The following is a 17,205-nucleotide window of genomic DNA, read 5'->3' as shown; positions in this document are numbered from 1 at the left end:
AATGCCTTCCAGACGCTACAAACAGTAACCGAGAACCCAGAAGAGGCGACCCGGCCAGAGGCTGCTGTTGAACGGGAGTCCCAAGGTCAGCTCACTGCCGGTGTATGGAGGTCTGAGCGGATCAGACAGCCTAAATAATATTTGAGGGCAGGATCATAATCTTGATGAACTGACTGCACAGATGAAGTTTTCAGGTGGACTATTTCACTTAAAAACAAATTAAAACTACTTTTTACCTACTGATCACAGCAAATATTGTTGTCATTGTTACAGGCAAAGAGAGGATAGGGTAGCTCCACCCATCGTGCATCAGACCCACTTTTCGACTGTGCAGCTAGAGCAGCAAAGATGCTTCAGCTGCGCATCAGAACTAAACTTTTACAAGCATCAAATATGAAGCAGCACATGCCTTTTTCTGCCTCTGCTGCTGAGGGTCTGAACGTGGCATAAGGATTCAGGAGCCTTTAAAGAAATTCTGGGTCTGTGCTGATAAATACATGCTTGCATCCAAACTGGATCTCTTTCTACAAGCTACTCAGTTTGTAAACTTAACGTTCCTATTCATGTGAAAACTTTATGGCTCACTGCATAAAGCTTTTACAGATGACTTCTACAAAGATTATCTGTGAAGTAAATGCTTGCTTCATAATTTAAAGTTACAGCAAGCAGACCTCAAAGCAAAACAACCATGTGATTAAAGCATCAAGTGTATAACAGCTTGTAAAACTATGCTTCTGCGCAGAGTTGATGGAACATTAATCTAAAATGATTTTTGGTATATAGTGTTATTCACGGTATGTCAGATTTCCAAAGGATAAGAAATAAAGAGACCAGCAAGAGTCTTTATGAAAAATAAACATTGTCTCGAGCCTATAGAGTGAAAGGAAAAAAAACACTCAGAGGACTGAGAAAGGTCTTATTGCAGTGTCATTTCATGGCAAAGAGAACAAGTGAAAATATAAATGCCGACCCTTGAGATTCACAGTTTCTTTACCCCTTTCCTCCCAAGAATAAGTTCAAGCACAAAGAAACCACATCAAAGAGGTAAAATACTGCAAAGTAGAAAATAATTTATCATTTTAATAGGAGTTTCTAATATCATAGACTCATTCATTTAATAGGTAAGGCTTTTCTCGGCTCTTTACTGGATTGTGAAGTAAAAAATTTATAAATATTTTTTAAAAGTAGAATTGCATAATCTTTAAAAAAAACAATAATTGAAATGCCAGTCAAGTAAATCTGCTAGCATAAATAAAGCAAACTCAAGCAAAAAATAAATAAAAATAGGAAACTTCTATCTGAAATGATGCACCATGGCAAGAGATGAGATATGGGAATGCATGAAATCCTTAAAGCAGCAAGATTTATTTTAATTTGTATTTATTTATTTTCATTTTAATCTCAAACAAGCTCTTATGAATATATATTTTTGGTCCCAGATACAAACTACTGACTAACCATACAAAAAAGGCTAAGAAACATCCTTGAGTCAAATGGTGTAAAATGACACACAATATAAAAAACACATCAAACTTTCATCTTGGCTAAAAAGCAGTAGTGACCCAAACACCCTCTTCTCCTTTATGTACAGTTTGTCATACTAGAGCAGAGTTAATATACTTTGCAACTACAAAAAAAATGGATTTCCAGGACTTCCATGGATTTCCTTTTTGCAATAAATTATATTGCAATGCATCTAGCAATACTATAGCATTGGGGAAAGTGGGTCCTTGCTAAGGAGTTCTTTACTAAATAAAAACTGACAAACTACTTTCTTTGAGCCATACATCTTATTTATTACATAGAAAAAAAATTTCTCATCATATATTTTTTAATGATTTGTTTACCTAAAAGAATTAAAGATAATTTTTGGGTTTGTCTACATTTGTAGCCTTTGTTTGAAAGTCATCTGACGAGAAATGGTGCAAAGGGCGAGGACGACTGAATCCAGGACTGAGTATAGAGATCATATCTTGAAACAAAAATAGTTTCTTTTATTAATAGTTTGACATGTTTTATGTCTGTCTCTGCTTACTAGACATGCTTGTGTTGTTAAATATATTATTAAATGTATGTACCTGCTTTAGGGAATTTGATGAAATTTTGAGCTCTGGTGCTAATTATGGCAGATTTAGGTTGAAGCATTTGATCATGTAATAATTTATGTGTACTGTCCGAATTAAAATAAAAAGATGAAAATGCTTCAGAATTGCAATTTCTAAAAATGTGCTTATTTTTAATAATATATAAAAACTTTTTATTGTAATACTTTGTCACCCTCTTCCTCCTTATTAACACAAATTGCATTTGTAGCAGTAAAGCTAGAATGAAATCTGACCCTAGGCCACTATAATACAGAGACCTGCCACGTACCTGTGACTTGAGCGTACGAGATTACGGTTAAGAGACTTGAAATATCACCATCACTTTCTAATCCCCCCTGAGTCATTAATTTAATGTTATTCATGACAGACACAGTCAAGGTTCTCCAGTTTCCAAGCAGGTCAACATGCATACTAGAAGATTTTGCAAGGCTTATCCGGCAACCCTACATCAGGTCAAGTGAGCCATTCGAGCTGGGATACGATGAAAGAGTGTGCATGTAAAAAAAAGTCCACAGCGACAGGCAAAAAAACCCAGGAATCCTCTTAGTGTGAATATCCTGTTGTGCTCGTCCATCTGTTGCTCTGTGATGAGCGACGGTCTGAATGGAGAGACAAAAAGAAAAGATAAGGAAGCATGTTGTCTTTAGTAGTCTGGTGTTGTGCTGCGATTAGACGTTAATCATTCTTAATTTCAGCTTTGCTCGCAACAATCAGGATAATTCTACAACATCCTGGACACATTTGAGGCATTTAGGGATACCATTTCTTATTTTTATGCATTGTTTTTCATGGCCTAGCCTGTTTTTTTTAATCAGTTTTTTATATCCAAATAATGCTTCCTGTATATTTCTTAATCAGACCAAACATTTCCTGTTTTTGGTATTGTTTACAATTACTTTTAATGTTAGCTACAGTAAATGCTGGAACATTAACTGAGAAACCTTTTCACAAGACTGAAAGGGTTTGTTTTCATTAGTTTAGATTTTCTACTATTTGGTAGAATTTCTTAAAAACTTGTATGCAATAAATAAAAAAAGAAAAACGTATTTCTGTTATCCTTCTCCAAGTGTCTCATTATATTTTGCTAGAATTTTGGGCAATCCCTTCAGACACAACTGGTGCAGCTAACTTAGGTTTGTGGACTGCTTTTATTACACGCGCTGTTTAAGCTCTGCCCACAAAATGTCGGATAAGACAGAGATCTGGGATTTGTGAGTTTCAATCCAAAACAATTACTTTGCTGTCCTAAAGCCACTTTGTAACTAATTATGACCCAAAGCATAATGTACCAAAGCGCCTATTGGCCTATAAACTTGAACTTCATAGCTGTTGTATTAAGGTGAAAGCTATACTCTTAAGTGCAGCTGAACCATCTGCAGCAACAAACAACATGCCATCCCTTTACACTAGCTCACAGTTTGGATGTAGTTTTCAGGTTTAAAAACCTTTCCCCCTTTTTCTTAAAATGTAATTACTGGCAGCTTGGCCGAACATTTTTATTTCATTTTTAGCCCCTAGATTTATGTGAATTTGCAAATGGTAAAGTTGGAGTTGTTGGAATAATGGCTTCTTTGACATTGGCACAGGAATCATTTCTCTGTGACTAATGACACTTTCTGAGATGCATCAATCAGCATCTTCACATGGTCTTTATGCATGTTGTGTCAGGAAGCCTGACTCCTTCCTTTAAAGTATGATGGATGGACATTCTCACTATGTTTATAATCAGGTAAAATTGTCTTAACAGATAAATAGGTACCTACAAATTGCATCACAACAATCTCCCCATTTTTGCTGCTTTCTTTTATTTAATGAGTAGTACATAAAGAATTTTCTGAGAATTTGCCTTCAAATGTGCCTCATATCAACTTAAATGCTGTGAATCAAACGGAAGCGTACAAAGCCACAAACAAACCCCAAATTACTGTATTTCATAATTTTGACTGACCTAAAACATGCAGTTAAATCTTTGATGACCACAGTGGAAGAAAATCGATGTATATGAACATATAATGTGCATGCAAAACTGGTTTAACTGTAACTGATTGATATTTGTAATAGATAGTAACACACTGTTACAACAATTCTATAAACAATAGTTTGTCTTTTTTTCCCCTCAGATCATGATTCTATTCTCAAGAAATGTAATGTATTTTATTTTCTAACAAATAATAAAAAATAAAGCTTAAAGAAAAAGTGTGAGGAGAGACAAAATTCCTGGACAGCTTCTGATGACAATCGGATATTTCCAATAATTGATACCTATCCTTGCTGACTGAAACAGGCCCTTACAGGAAGCTAAACCAGTGGTAGAATCAATGTAAAATTTAAAGCTTCTGTAAATTCAAGCTCTTCTAATCAACATTTAGAAAGCCTGAGATAATTTGGACATCATAGGATGAAATGTGTGACAAGGTGTCTGCAGAACAGCTTAAGAAAAACAAAACAAAAGAACTGCAACAGTTTGGGGATAAAAGCCACAATGTCAACAGCATGCTGCATCATCACACGAACAGATTTATGCTCGTATGTTCATAACTGTTTATAGAATTTAGGAGCGCTTAAAGACGCTTCTGCACTGAGACCAAAGCCATGATTAATATCCGCCATTTATTTAAAGCATTTATTTTGTCATGACTGTCGGATGAATTATTTTTTACAAGACTTCATTTTTACAAGAATCTTGCCTGGATTTATTGTGGTAATAAAAAATGCTGTCTGTCCTCTGAAGGAATTTCCATTTAACTGTGCCAGTGGCCCTGTGTAAACCAGAGACAACACTGACGGCAGTCACTCTCTTAATCATCTTATTTTGTTGGAGAAAACACATATTTGAACTTGAAAAGGAGGCTTCATTGTGCCGAAGTACATTTACTTGAATAGTGACTCATTTCAGGTCCTGGAAGTTTACTAGTAAAGCTTCAACAATGTCTGTAAAGTTATCTTAACAAGACAATAAACGACCGCTTGCCAAGACTCTCGGTCTATTTAATTAAAGCTGAAGCTTCTTAGTGGGATTGAATGAAATTTTTGGCAGAGGTAAAGCAATATGCTGGGAAGGTGGTGAGGGTCAAGTGGAGTCCACTGGGGTGAGAGTCCAAGCTTTTCTACATGCATTTTATTTAATTTTTTTTCAAGACTGCAAAGAACCGGGGCGTGCAGGTGGAGCAGTGGTTAGCGAGCACAACCCAGGTACGGAGTCCTTAGTCTTCGATGCGGCGACCCGGGTTCAAATCTGGCCTGTGGTCCTTTCCTGCAGGTCTCTAACCCTCTCTTATACCCCCTTTCCTGTCATACTACTGTTGAAAAAAACAAGCCACTAGTGCCATAAAAACTAAAACAAAAAACAAAAAACTGCAAAGAACCCAAATGGATCCTGTGTATCGGATGACTAAATATGGTGACGGTAGTTTGGCAGTATTCCCTATCAAGGACCTGCAATGAGCAAAAATATCAGGAATTAGGCAGTTTGATTTTATTTATCTCACTGTTATCTGCAGTGATTTAACAGAGGAGCAGGAAACTGTATCCAAAGCCCCGACGTAAAACTGATCCAATGTTTGGCTGATGCCGAATAATTTCAGTTTAAAGCTGAAGTTTGTGTTTGCCAGTCAGAACAATAATTTCAGTCTAAATGCATGTGACTGTTTTTAGACCAATACATTTTATGAAGATATTTTTTTATGAAAAAAATAAAAACACATTTTATTGTCTTGATTATTTATCAATATTGTTGCAAGTCTGCATCTTTTCTGTAAACTGCCAGGCCTAAATGATGCTGCCTGTGAATGTTCATCTTTTACTCTCTAGGTGGCAGTGTTGATACAAGACCTAAAACTGCATTGAGAAGCATCTCCACCATAGATACCAGGTTTGTGTTGCCAGTGCTTATTCATAAATCTCATCATTGAGTTGTTATGACTTTTCAGACATTTTTTTATTTTGAATTCTTGCCCTGTGGATGCAATTAAGGTTGTGCAAAAGCATTAAATTGTGATTGAATAAGTTGTATCCTTTAATAGAACACAGCTGCTTCCTTACAATAAGGATATATTCAAATCAAAATGAATACAACCTTTTTATTATATTTATCTGCACTGAATTAAAATTAGATTGTTTTTATATTTATACTTAAAAAAGCAGTCAAACACAACTTGCAAAGGCAAACCAACATAACACCAAAATGAACTCAAATTATGACATTTCAAAGTAGTTTGGACTATATTGCATACTTATAAAAAAATATTTTACCTCCTCACTTAATCATTTACTTAAATAATTCTTTGGTTACATTTTTGTACTCATCTTTTCGCAAACTTTCTGTTTATCGACATTAAACAAGAAATTTCCTGTCCTATTTAGAAAAAACATAACAAATTCAATGATTAATTACATTATTTCGCATTTGTTTTAGAATGCAGGTTGGGGTCATGATATTGCTTTTCCCTTCACAATCCATGGGCTCACACCATTTACACGTTGATTACATCTAAACCTTTAATTTTGCAAAAAAAAAAAACAAACAGACTTTTTCTATGCCTAATCAGTTTTTTTGAGATGATCCATAGCAGGTCTTTAGTTGCACTTACATTAGGTTTCCTGCTGTAAACGGTAAGCGATATACAGTTTTAAAGCTCTTACCTGCCGTTAGTGCCCTATTTTTGGCTTTCATTGGATTAAAGACATATAAGGAAACGTGAGAGGATTTATGCTACATTCTGATCCGTTTTTTTTCATATTTCAAATATTTTATTTCAGCCATAACAAACATTGTATCCATTATTACACAGCATGGCATAGAGATCTTTATCGGCTACATTCAAGAAGTATTAATATCATTTCTTTAACATCTTTCACTTCACTTCTGGCTCAAGTCAATACTGAGCTTGTATGGAACTCATTATGGAGCGGGAAAGCTGCTTTCTCAGTGCCTTGCCATTTTGTTCCATCTGTTTAGAAGTCACCTCAACATGATCTGAAGCCAGCCAGTCAAGTGACCTGGAATCAATACAGTCCAGCTCAGTGGAGGAAAATAAATCAGACTGCTTCATTTAACCCATAAGAGTTCTGCTGCATAGCTACAGCACCACAGCTTGTAATGAGAAAGGCATGTTTGATGACAAACTGATTCTTCCTAATTCTTCTTTCTTATTCAGCTTCAGCAACTTCTGACTTTGTTTCCAGAGGTATATCGCTGCATGCTTTCCAGTGCATGGTGTACTGTCATGAGCTTCCATTAAAAAAAAACAAAAAAAAAACAAACAACAAAACAATTTATGTCTTTTGCTCCTTTTAAATAAGACCTAAATCAGCAATCTTTGTGTAACCTGGTATTTTATCATATAATCTCTATAGGTGTTTTATATATATATATAAAACATTACTGCATGTCATTGCTTTGCATAAGACAGGAAGCAGTTCATTATTTTTCACTTTCAATTTCTGCCACTGCATACTTTACCTCCAAAAGTATATTCAGTCTGCTATATTATACAAATGTTATCCTTTCTTAAAAAATAACAATGTAATTTAACCAACTATTTTGGAGCATTGAACTTATTTTATAGAGTTTTAAAAATAAACTAATTGCAAGCCTCTCTAAAAAATAATTGTAAACAGTAATCTCATTAAAGCCGCGTGTAACTTATGATAGTAATATATGTAAGAACTATTTACAAATATATAATATTATTTGATATAAAGCATTGTGTTTTCTTTTAAGATATAATTATTCCTTCTAGTAAAGCTGGGAAACGTAAAAACTTCCAGATGATCAATTTATTTATTTATTTTTTGTTTTTTCATGTTTTTTTTTTTTTTTTTTTTGCGATTACATCTGTTGCACACTTCCAACAAAGTTACGTCTTCATCTTTTTATTTTCTTGGGGTATGATACTACATTTGATTCAAATGAATATAATCATTTTGCTTTTAAACGGCTTAAAAAATATTACTCATTAAAAAATCAATAAGTGAACATGGTATATGTCATGCTTATTTTTTATTTGTGTTATCATTTTAAATGACTCCCTTTTTAATTATCAAATTTTAAATAAATTCCTAAAGCATAAAAACATGTTAAAAAAGTGACTTTTTTTTTTTTTACAAAGCTGTAGAAGAATTAGTGAATGGTACAAAGAAAATAATTTACCCAATAAACGTTAAATATGTAATTAATTATTCATAAGATTATGATTTGGCATTTAAATCTGTGGATGGGAAATTATCACCAATAATTCAAGTTTTTTGTTACCATTGATGTATGATAATGAGCCATAACCTTGACTAGTGTTTATTTATTTCTTTTTTTACTATTTCTTCTGCAGGAAGAAAAATTGTTCTTTCCATGTAAACTAATTCCCATTTTCACATGAATTTGGACCCATTTGAAATAACTAATTTGGGCTGAAACAATAAAATTAAGTTATATCTGCTATTGGGATATTCCATGCCATATTCCATATATAAAAGGTGATCAGGCATGTGAAAATATTTACTTCTTTCTATCTATCTAACCTATTTAGCCATGAAAATGGTTTATTGTATTGATTGGAGAGTTAAAAAGGAAATGATACACATAGTTGCAAAACCTGCATAAAATACTACTGTTTTGACCCTGGAAACAGTGATTTATGTAAATAATAATTAGCATATATGTTTTCAAGAAACCAAAAAACAAAACAAAACAAAGCCTAAAACGATAAAACAAAAAAATCGGATAATAATAATAATAATAATAATAATAATAATAATAATAATAATAATAATAATAATAATAATAATAATAATAAATGCGTATCATGGTCTAACAATGGAAGTGGCGGAACAGTATCGACTATTAAAAAATCTTAAATGAAAGGAAAATGTGAAGATAAATTGCAAACTTACTTCTTATGTTTTTCCCGGTTGGTCACCTGTTACAATCCGCGCGGAGATGTCAAATTGAGTTTCATTAAAAACCTAAAGAAACATTGGAGCTTTGTTTATAAAAAGATTAACCTGTAATTCCAATCTGAGGAGTGTGGGACTGAGAATAAATCTCTCCATCTTTTATAACATCTCCCTCAGCAATTCATTATCGCAAGGTGAGGCTCTGAGGATAGTCCGTCTGTCTATGATTGACAGCAGGGTGAACTGAAGTGGAAGTGAAGGGGCGAGCACTTCCATTTAAAACAGGTTAAGCTAAAAGCGTGAATAGTTAAAGTAATTTACTGGACTAATTATAAATGTATTTATTATCTATATCTGCTGTAAAGGGGACTTGAGTAATCCGGGGAAAGAAGTGTATGCTGTGCGTCTGTGTTGCTTGGTTCTCCCCCCTGTCTGCTCTTTCATGGTTTCGTCCAAACTTGGTCCAGATTTGAGTTGGTTTTGCTCTGCTATCTGAGATCGCTCAACTGGAGGAGAAGGACCGCCAGTCCCATCTCTGTGTTTGCCTTCAATGGCTTTCTGGACTTATTTTATTTGAATGTCTGGGCATTTGCATCACCAATAATGGATATTTTATGGATATTATGGAGCATACCGACCGTAATAGCTGTTGAAGGTAAGACCCTGCGCGCATCTCGACTGCTGCACGCGCATCCTCGCACCGGCTTGAGTTTTAGACAAAGCGCGTGTATAAATTCGCCCTTTATTATGCTTAATTAATCATTTTTATCCTCGTCTTATAATAATTTGCCATTGGCGCTTTTTACTGTGCCGAAATGCTGCACATCGAGTTTTTTTTGGGGGCGCTTGGATGATAATGGGTCACAAAACACATGCACTTGCAGCACACTGTACCTAATAACGCTTAATAACCTAATTTCCGTCTAAAACTACCGGCTTTTGTGTGGTTACCTACACGAGGACAAAAACATTAATTGGGACAGACGCTTCTGTATGTGGAGGTGTGTCTATCTCAGTTGTCACCTGGGAATAAGCAACCAAATACCTCTGTTTATACCCTTATGTTATTTACAAACATATACAAACAGAACATCAGCCAATTTGACCCTTAAAAGCCTTTCTTTTTTATGTTTTTTAGAACATAGTGCAGTCAGTTGTTCAGAGAGCTTAGCAAAGCAGCAAAGGGCATCATTCAGTGTGGCTTAGAGCACAATGAAACAGGTTGAATGGTAAAAACAGCTTTTATAAGCTTTCAGGTGTTCACAGGAATATATGCTTAAAAGTTACTTAGTAAGGCTTTCTGCACAATAGTCTTCTATCAGCGCTTGTGACTTTATTGTAGCCGTCAAATCATTTAAAGGCTACAGAGTAAAACAATTGTTTTTAATAAATCAAACTAAAACATAAAAGTTTCCTCTCAATTTATTATATATTTTTTTGCAAGTTTTCAGTTGCAGGAATGAGTTAGCCCTATGACAAGTCAAAACACACCATGCTGAGCAGTGGTAAGTGTCAGCCTAGTAATTTTTTCCAGCCTATTTTGAGGATGCGTTCAGAAAACAAATGTATCCTCCTTCCTCTGGTCAGTTTAACTAAACCTCATAATAACAGGTGGAGCAAAGACACTATTCCAAACCAAACCGAGATCTAACTGCAGGATAAATTTTCCCAAAAAAGAATAAAAAACAATTGAAACATAGGAAAACTTATATTCAACTTTAAACCATTTGTACGTGCCGCTTATGCAGGTTTGTTGTGCAGGATAAAGACCTGATAGCCTCCTTGTTCTGTCAGGTCTGGCACAGGCTCTGGTAAGCATCATGCATATTTACAGGAGCCACCACTTACTGTTCTGGTTTATGTTTTTTAATTCAGTTAAATATAATTTTCAGTGGAACAAGTTACAGTATACACTGACCGGTTTAATATTTTCCTGATACTTTTATAATATTTATAAGTGTCTCATAAAACAGCCACGATCCAATTTTTAGTTTTTTATATAATCAAAAAATAGGGAAAACACAACATGTTATTTTAAAATAAAATCATTATACCACAATTATATTTCCGTGGCCGTATTCCGCTAATAAAACTAGTGTAAATAGTTTAGATTAAAGCTGTAAATTAATTATTTTTATTATTTTATAATAATTAATAATATAATTATTATTATTTACGGCTCGACATAAACAGTTTTTATATTAAATAAAAATTGCATTAATTAAAAAAAAAAGTTGCTCTGATGGTTTGTGTGTAACATTATACTTTATATATGTGCATTATCACAACAATTTGATATGATTTAATTTGTGATGTTTTTGCTTGATCTGCTGTTGAAGTAACAGTTTGTTTTTCTGTCCAAAATTTGTTTTTACTGGTCTCTTCAAGTTCAAGGGAAGGACAGGATATGAAAACTGCCAAAAATAACAACAATTTCACACTACTCAGTGTTCCACCTCTACTTGTTTTTTTTTCTCTCTCCTTCAAAATCAATCAGAGCAGGTGTTGTTGTTTTTTTCACTTTTCTTACTTTTCAGTCCTGGCCGTAATCATACATCACCTTTAAAATGCACAGTATGAAATCTTTCAATTAAGAAATCTGTAACACAATTCCATCTGGATTTAACGGTGACGCTAGGTTCAGGATTCAAAACGCAGCATGTACATTTCAAGGACTTTTTGGACGGTCGGTTCAACACCACTTTTTGTTTCAAAACCCAACTAAGCCCGTCGCCGACTGAATGCCGTCCCACATCTGAATTCTACCCTGTGACTCATCCTGTTTGACTGTCCAATGAGAGCGAACCACTGGCTTGCGTAGGAAAAATTAAGAGTTGAAAAAGAGGTCACTGCAGCTCTAATCTGTAAAGAAAAGGATGTCTATCCCAGCATGCAACAGTAAAAGAGCCCTCCAGTGGATTTTTCTGACAAGTTTATTGGAGAGACGACTTTTCCTCTCTGTTTTTTTAAGTAGTTGCAGACATCTTTACATGCCCCTGGCTTTCGGCGTTACAGATAAAATAATTGTTATTTAATTTCTGCTATTTACTAGCAGAAGAAACGCTGCACTTTATAAAAACTTTGTATTTGAATAAATCAATGCAACTCCAAGTAAATACGCAATAAAATCTCAATACGGCATTTATGATAACCTCGGTTTCCGAGGAAGCAAATATCAAAGAGCTATTTGTTATACAAATAATCGATGAATCAAGCGAGGACCATGTTAGGACGGCTAAGAGGATAGAACTGTGTCTTAACTTAACAAAATCCCAGCTGTGCCTCAAGTGTCCATTTTACAAATAGTACGTTAAATCTGCCAGCCATGCTAAAAACGACAATACTGTAAGCTGACACTGAAGGATCATTATTTGCATCGAGACTATTTCTGTTTTCCTTTAAGTCTCGTTTCTATTCAAACTACTGCACAACAGCACCTCCCAGCACTCAAAGCTGTGCATGAAGTTAATTCATCCTTTCCATTCAGCCATAATCCAAAAGCATTTATACACAGCGTGGAACACAAAACAACTTTAAATTAGAGTTAATGTAAGCTGATGCCATGTGCTATTGGTTTAGTTAAAGGCAGGGGAGAGGCTCTTTATGGAAATTAATAGATGCAGTACTGGCAGCGAAATTAGCCTAACTCTGTCAAACATGTCTATGAAAACACACCGTGGATTTATCCCCCTTATTAGCTTTCCCATTTATTGTCATCAGTGTTAAGTTGACAGTCCTACTAACAACGGTGACACCAATCTAATTCAGTCGAGTGGAAATTCTCAGATTCATTTTCAGCCATAAAATTGTTGTAGCCTGTATTGTTAGGGGGAAATGAGTTTTACAAGATGGATTATTTGGCTGTTCCACTCCCCCCCCCCACCCCCCACCCCCCTCTCCTCTATTGTGATGTTTTAGTTTGTACTGTCCAAATGTTTTTCTGGGAGGTTTGGTGTTGCTATGATGCAACAACGCTCTCATCCAGACTTGTATGCATGTCATTGTCGGTGTGAGTAGGATGATAGATCACTTTGATACAGCTTTTTTTTTTTTTCCTGTCGTTCTTTGAAGGAAGCATAATGGGAGCAAAACCACAGCAGAAGATGGTGAAGTGTGGTAGAATGAAATCACAGCGTGGAGTCTTTAAAAAATGTCTCACAGATTTGATTGCATTTCAGTATGCACCGCATTCCTTTAGCTCTGCATTCAGGACTGGACACCATACAGCTAAACACTGGCAAACATGTCCCAAGTTGATGTTTTACACTTCTAATAGGTTCAGTATTGCATATTATGTTGTTTTTCTTTTTTTGGATGCAGTTTGTTTTCACTACTATATAATCACAGGATATGGAAAAGCTTCACAACTGAAGAAAACTTTCTTATTTCTGTAAGTTGTAGTATTTGTCATGTTTAGTCGATATGTTTAGCTGATGATTTTTTTATTGTCTTAATTTCAGCAGCTGCTTCTGAAAAGATTAGATTGAAGAGTGCGAAGGAGACACAACTTTGTGTTTCGGAGAGGTAAAACGATAGGTTTCTGAAATGGGCTCAGATGGAAGTGAAATGAGTGACCGTATACAGTCCAGTGTTTTCTCAGTCCACCCAGTGAGCAGATGCATGGAGCTGCCCTGCACGCCAACCGCCACAGTAGGCTTTCACAAAGAATCTGTCTCTATTCAAACCCTAATCCATGCTGCCGAGGGCCCGGGCATTGTCACTTTGCATGCAAAATTTCAATTAGTGCTGGTACCAGTTGTTTCACTTGAAGGGGGTGTCGCATTTCTGAGACATCTATGGCTACCTCTAGGGTGTGATTAAGGCAGTATCAGTGATTTACTTAAGAAAATCTTTTTTCTCCCTGTATCGCATAAGGTTATACACACTGTGACTGAGCAGCTTAGCGTTATTGTGGCCACTGTGTGTATTACATTATATAAAGACTTTGATTGCGATAGTTATTAAAACAAACAGTAATGCATAATCGCTTATTGTTTAAAAAATAAATGAAACAAATCAAGGTTGATGGGTTGTCTGGGTCAGATGTGTTAAAACTTTAAGAGGGGATTTCTCTTTGATCGATTTCTGCTCCACGCTGGCTTGAGCACATTGCTCCTGGCATCCGCCTATTGAAGCATTTTAACTAAAGTTTGATTCCAAATTGTGATGGATAGCTTGACACTGTTTCCATGCCTTTAACTGTTTGGATCAAATTGCTTGGGTTAACTTTTGTGAGCCAACTCTCCTTTTAGTCTTCTTTCTAACAGACCTTTGCTGGGTTGAATTTAAGCTAAAATGGTATTTAAGTGAACAGTGTTGACATGGTGTTGAAAAGCCTTCAAGTTGCCTGAGTTTCAGACCTGGCAACACTTTATAAATCAATGATCTTGTAGGTACTTCTAATTTGTTCTGCTATTTATCCTTGCCAGTAATACTGTTTAAAAAAGAAGGAATAAGATGACTGAATGGAATCTCATGAGCTGTACTCACGCTCCACTGAAAGAAAAGTTCATATGAGAAGTGACCATGATGTCTTAAAACAAAATTAGCATTTAAATAGAACAGCAATGTTGTACTTTTTGATTGTGTGTTATATATTTAAATCTTGTTCATTATACCACAGTTTTGATGTTTGATGAATCTGTTTTATTTTTCGGGGTCTATTTTATCCAGAGGATAATGTTTTATTTTTATTGTTTATGTCTCTCCTTAAAAGAAGAGCAGGTGCCAGTATAGTCTTAGGCTTGACTAGTTTCCAAGGAGCAGATGGTCAGATATGGCTCCTCCATGATGCTATCTTGAATGGAAATATCATCAACAGGTGTTTGAAATCCTTCAATATGCTGCAGCATGCTGCCAGAGCTAAGCTTGATGCTGAAATGGATTTATTTGAAATTAGATTTGGCATGCCTTTATGGCTGTTTATATTTGTAAATAAAGATGTGAAAATCAGGCAATAATTTTAGTTTTTTAAATCACAATGGGCTTATTTTAGTATCATAACACTCATAACACTAATGTAATAGGGTTACATATCTGTTATTATACTTTCCTAGACATAAAGTATGTACTGTACAGGCATATTTTTCGAAAAAATTTCCAACACAGTCCTACCTACGGATGGAAATCCGTTTTTTTTCCACAGATTTATGCATTTATACTAAAGGGTTTTGCTTTAGATCGATTGGGAATTGTTCAGTAATAAAATTTCCCTTTTATGCCCACATAAACAAATTTTATTTTAACAAAAATATGTGCTGTGTAATGCACTTGTTTTAAATGGTAAATGGCATGTACTTATATAGTGCCTTCATTCAAATCAGGAGACACCCATTCATGCACACACTCACACACTGATGGTGGCAAGCTACATTGTAGCCACAGCCGCCCTTGGGCTCACTGACAGAAGTGGGGCTACTGTACACTGGCGGCACCGGGCCCTCTGACCACCATCAGTAGACAATGCAGGTGAAGTGTCTTGCCCAAGGACACAACGACAATGAAAGTCGGAGTCGGGGCTTGAACCATCAATCCTTTGATTTCAGAGCAAACTCCTACATCCAACGCCACTGTTGCCCTTAAGTTTAATAACATTTTTAAGTTTAATAACATTTTCAAATGCTTAAATAGACATAATTTTACCTACTTATGTTTAATTTAATAATTTTAGCTCTATCGAGGAATCTGCTGCAGATTTGTGTCTGTTTTTCTATCTGAATGGTTCTTATATGAATTTTCTGGAACTAAGCTAAGAAAAATTGTTTTATATTGGAAATGTCTCATAAAATAATAACCACTTTCCCAATCTAGCATGACGGTTCTGCTTAAAACACCATGTAAATAGAATTGCCCAATTTTCTTCTAAAGACATTATAAATGTAATAGTTATTTTGTTGTACATATATAAAAGTAGCAGTATCGTCGTTGACGATATCGGATTGTCGATTACACATTTCAGAGGCTGTATATGAAGGGGGTCTTCGAATACGAACAGGCCGCCGTACAGTGCTATTACTTAATCAGATGCAGCCACTGAATTTCGAACTCAGCCTCAGACTACAGCCTGTGCAGCAGTCAAAGCTTCCAATGATTCCACCCGAATTAAAAGTCTGAATGAAAATATGATATGTAGCCTTTTTTTTTCTTCTTTAAAGTCTTAGGGAAACGGCTGTTCCAACCGTTGCATTTCCGAATTCTACCGAGTGGTGCTCGACTTTACACTAGTGAATACAGAGATTGTGATTGGTCGTTTGACAAGGGAGCGGGATTGTTGTGGCGGAGGGTTCGCAAGCAAGTATGGTTGTGGCCTGTTTGTCAGAAGTATCATGCTAACCAGTTACCAACTTAGTGCTAATAGGTTTCCGATGAGAAACTACATTGGGACCAAGTAGCACTAAATTGGTGACTTAGCAACGACACTGTCAAGGAACACTATGGACAGCGGAAACATGCAAGAGGAGGAGTTTTGTGTCAGAATAGTCTCCTCCATCATACATTTTTTATTTAGAGGAGGAAAGAGGGGATGAAGTGATTGTGGAAGAGGACACCAGGATGGCAGAATCTTCGTTTAGGGTAGAAGGCTTACAGTCGTACATGTTTGAGCCCTTGCCTCACAACGCTGCCAGTTCTGTTAGCTCTACGCCTGCTGAAGACACAGACGTCCATCCCCATGAATACTGGGACGGAACTCAACGGGAAAGGAAAGGATTCTTATTTCAACCGTTGCATATATTCGCTGCGACATATGAATCAAGATGTTATGACCTAAAAAATTTGATTGATAGATGACCATTGATATATGATTGGCCGAATTTAGGTGTACAAGCTGACGTATAACTAAGTGGCCTGCATAAAATAAAGAAAAAAAACCTCACAGATTGTAAGACAGGATTTTTTTTTAAATAAAAAAATTCTAAATTTTGTGACAATATAGTCTGATAAAGAGTACATTTATATACATGTTTCAGCCAGAATGATTTGACATTTAAATTTGACTTCCCTATGACTTTAAAACTGAAATAATTCAGCGTATGAGCGTTGTTTCAACAGTCCTAGCGGACACCCCCCCAGCATCTCAGGGCAGAGAAAACTGGCATTTTTTTCCTTATCACTTTTGCGACCTTTTGTGTTTTTAATCTTTCAAATTTAGATGTGTGATAAATAAACAATTTTTTATGGTTTGACAAACTGAGGGCACGCATTTTTATTT

At 35.5% G+C, this 17,205-nt stretch overlaps 1 protein-coding gene and 1 long non-coding RNA gene across 2 annotated transcripts in view; one reads left to right on the top strand and one right to left on the bottom strand.

Moving 5' to 3' along the window:
* Positions 1 to 1,363: 1,363 nt before the first annotated feature.
* On the bottom strand, positions 1,364 to 9,367 carry LOC119773567. Its single transcript, XR_005279431.1, has 2 exons — positions 8,994 to 9,367; positions 1,364 to 2,704 (listed from the first exon to the last, which is right to left on the bottom strand). It is a non-coding gene; the product is annotated as an uncharacterized LOC119773567 (long non-coding RNA).
* Positions 9,368 to 9,464: 97 nt separating this feature from the next.
* LOC119773562 (ephrin type-B receptor 2-like) overlaps positions 9,465 to 17,205 on the top strand; it is a 148,368-nt gene continuing 140,627 nt past the window's right edge. The window contains exon 1 of the mRNA XM_038270569.1: positions 9,465 to 9,651. Coding sequence (XP_038126497.1) covers positions 9,600 to 9,651 — 52 coding nt within the window. The 5' untranslated portion in view covers positions 9,465 to 9,599. The remainder of the gene's footprint in view (positions 9,652 to 17,205) is intronic.

Source organism: Cyprinodon tularosa, unplaced genomic scaffold, assembly GCF_016077235.1.
Source record: "Cyprinodon tularosa strain WSP-4 unplaced genomic scaffold, ASM1607723v1 ctg768, whole genome shotgun sequence".
Taxonomy (NCBI): domain Eukaryota; kingdom Metazoa; phylum Chordata; class Actinopteri; order Cyprinodontiformes; family Cyprinodontidae; genus Cyprinodon; species Cyprinodon tularosa.
This window is presented reverse-complemented; position numbering and strand designations above follow the sequence as displayed.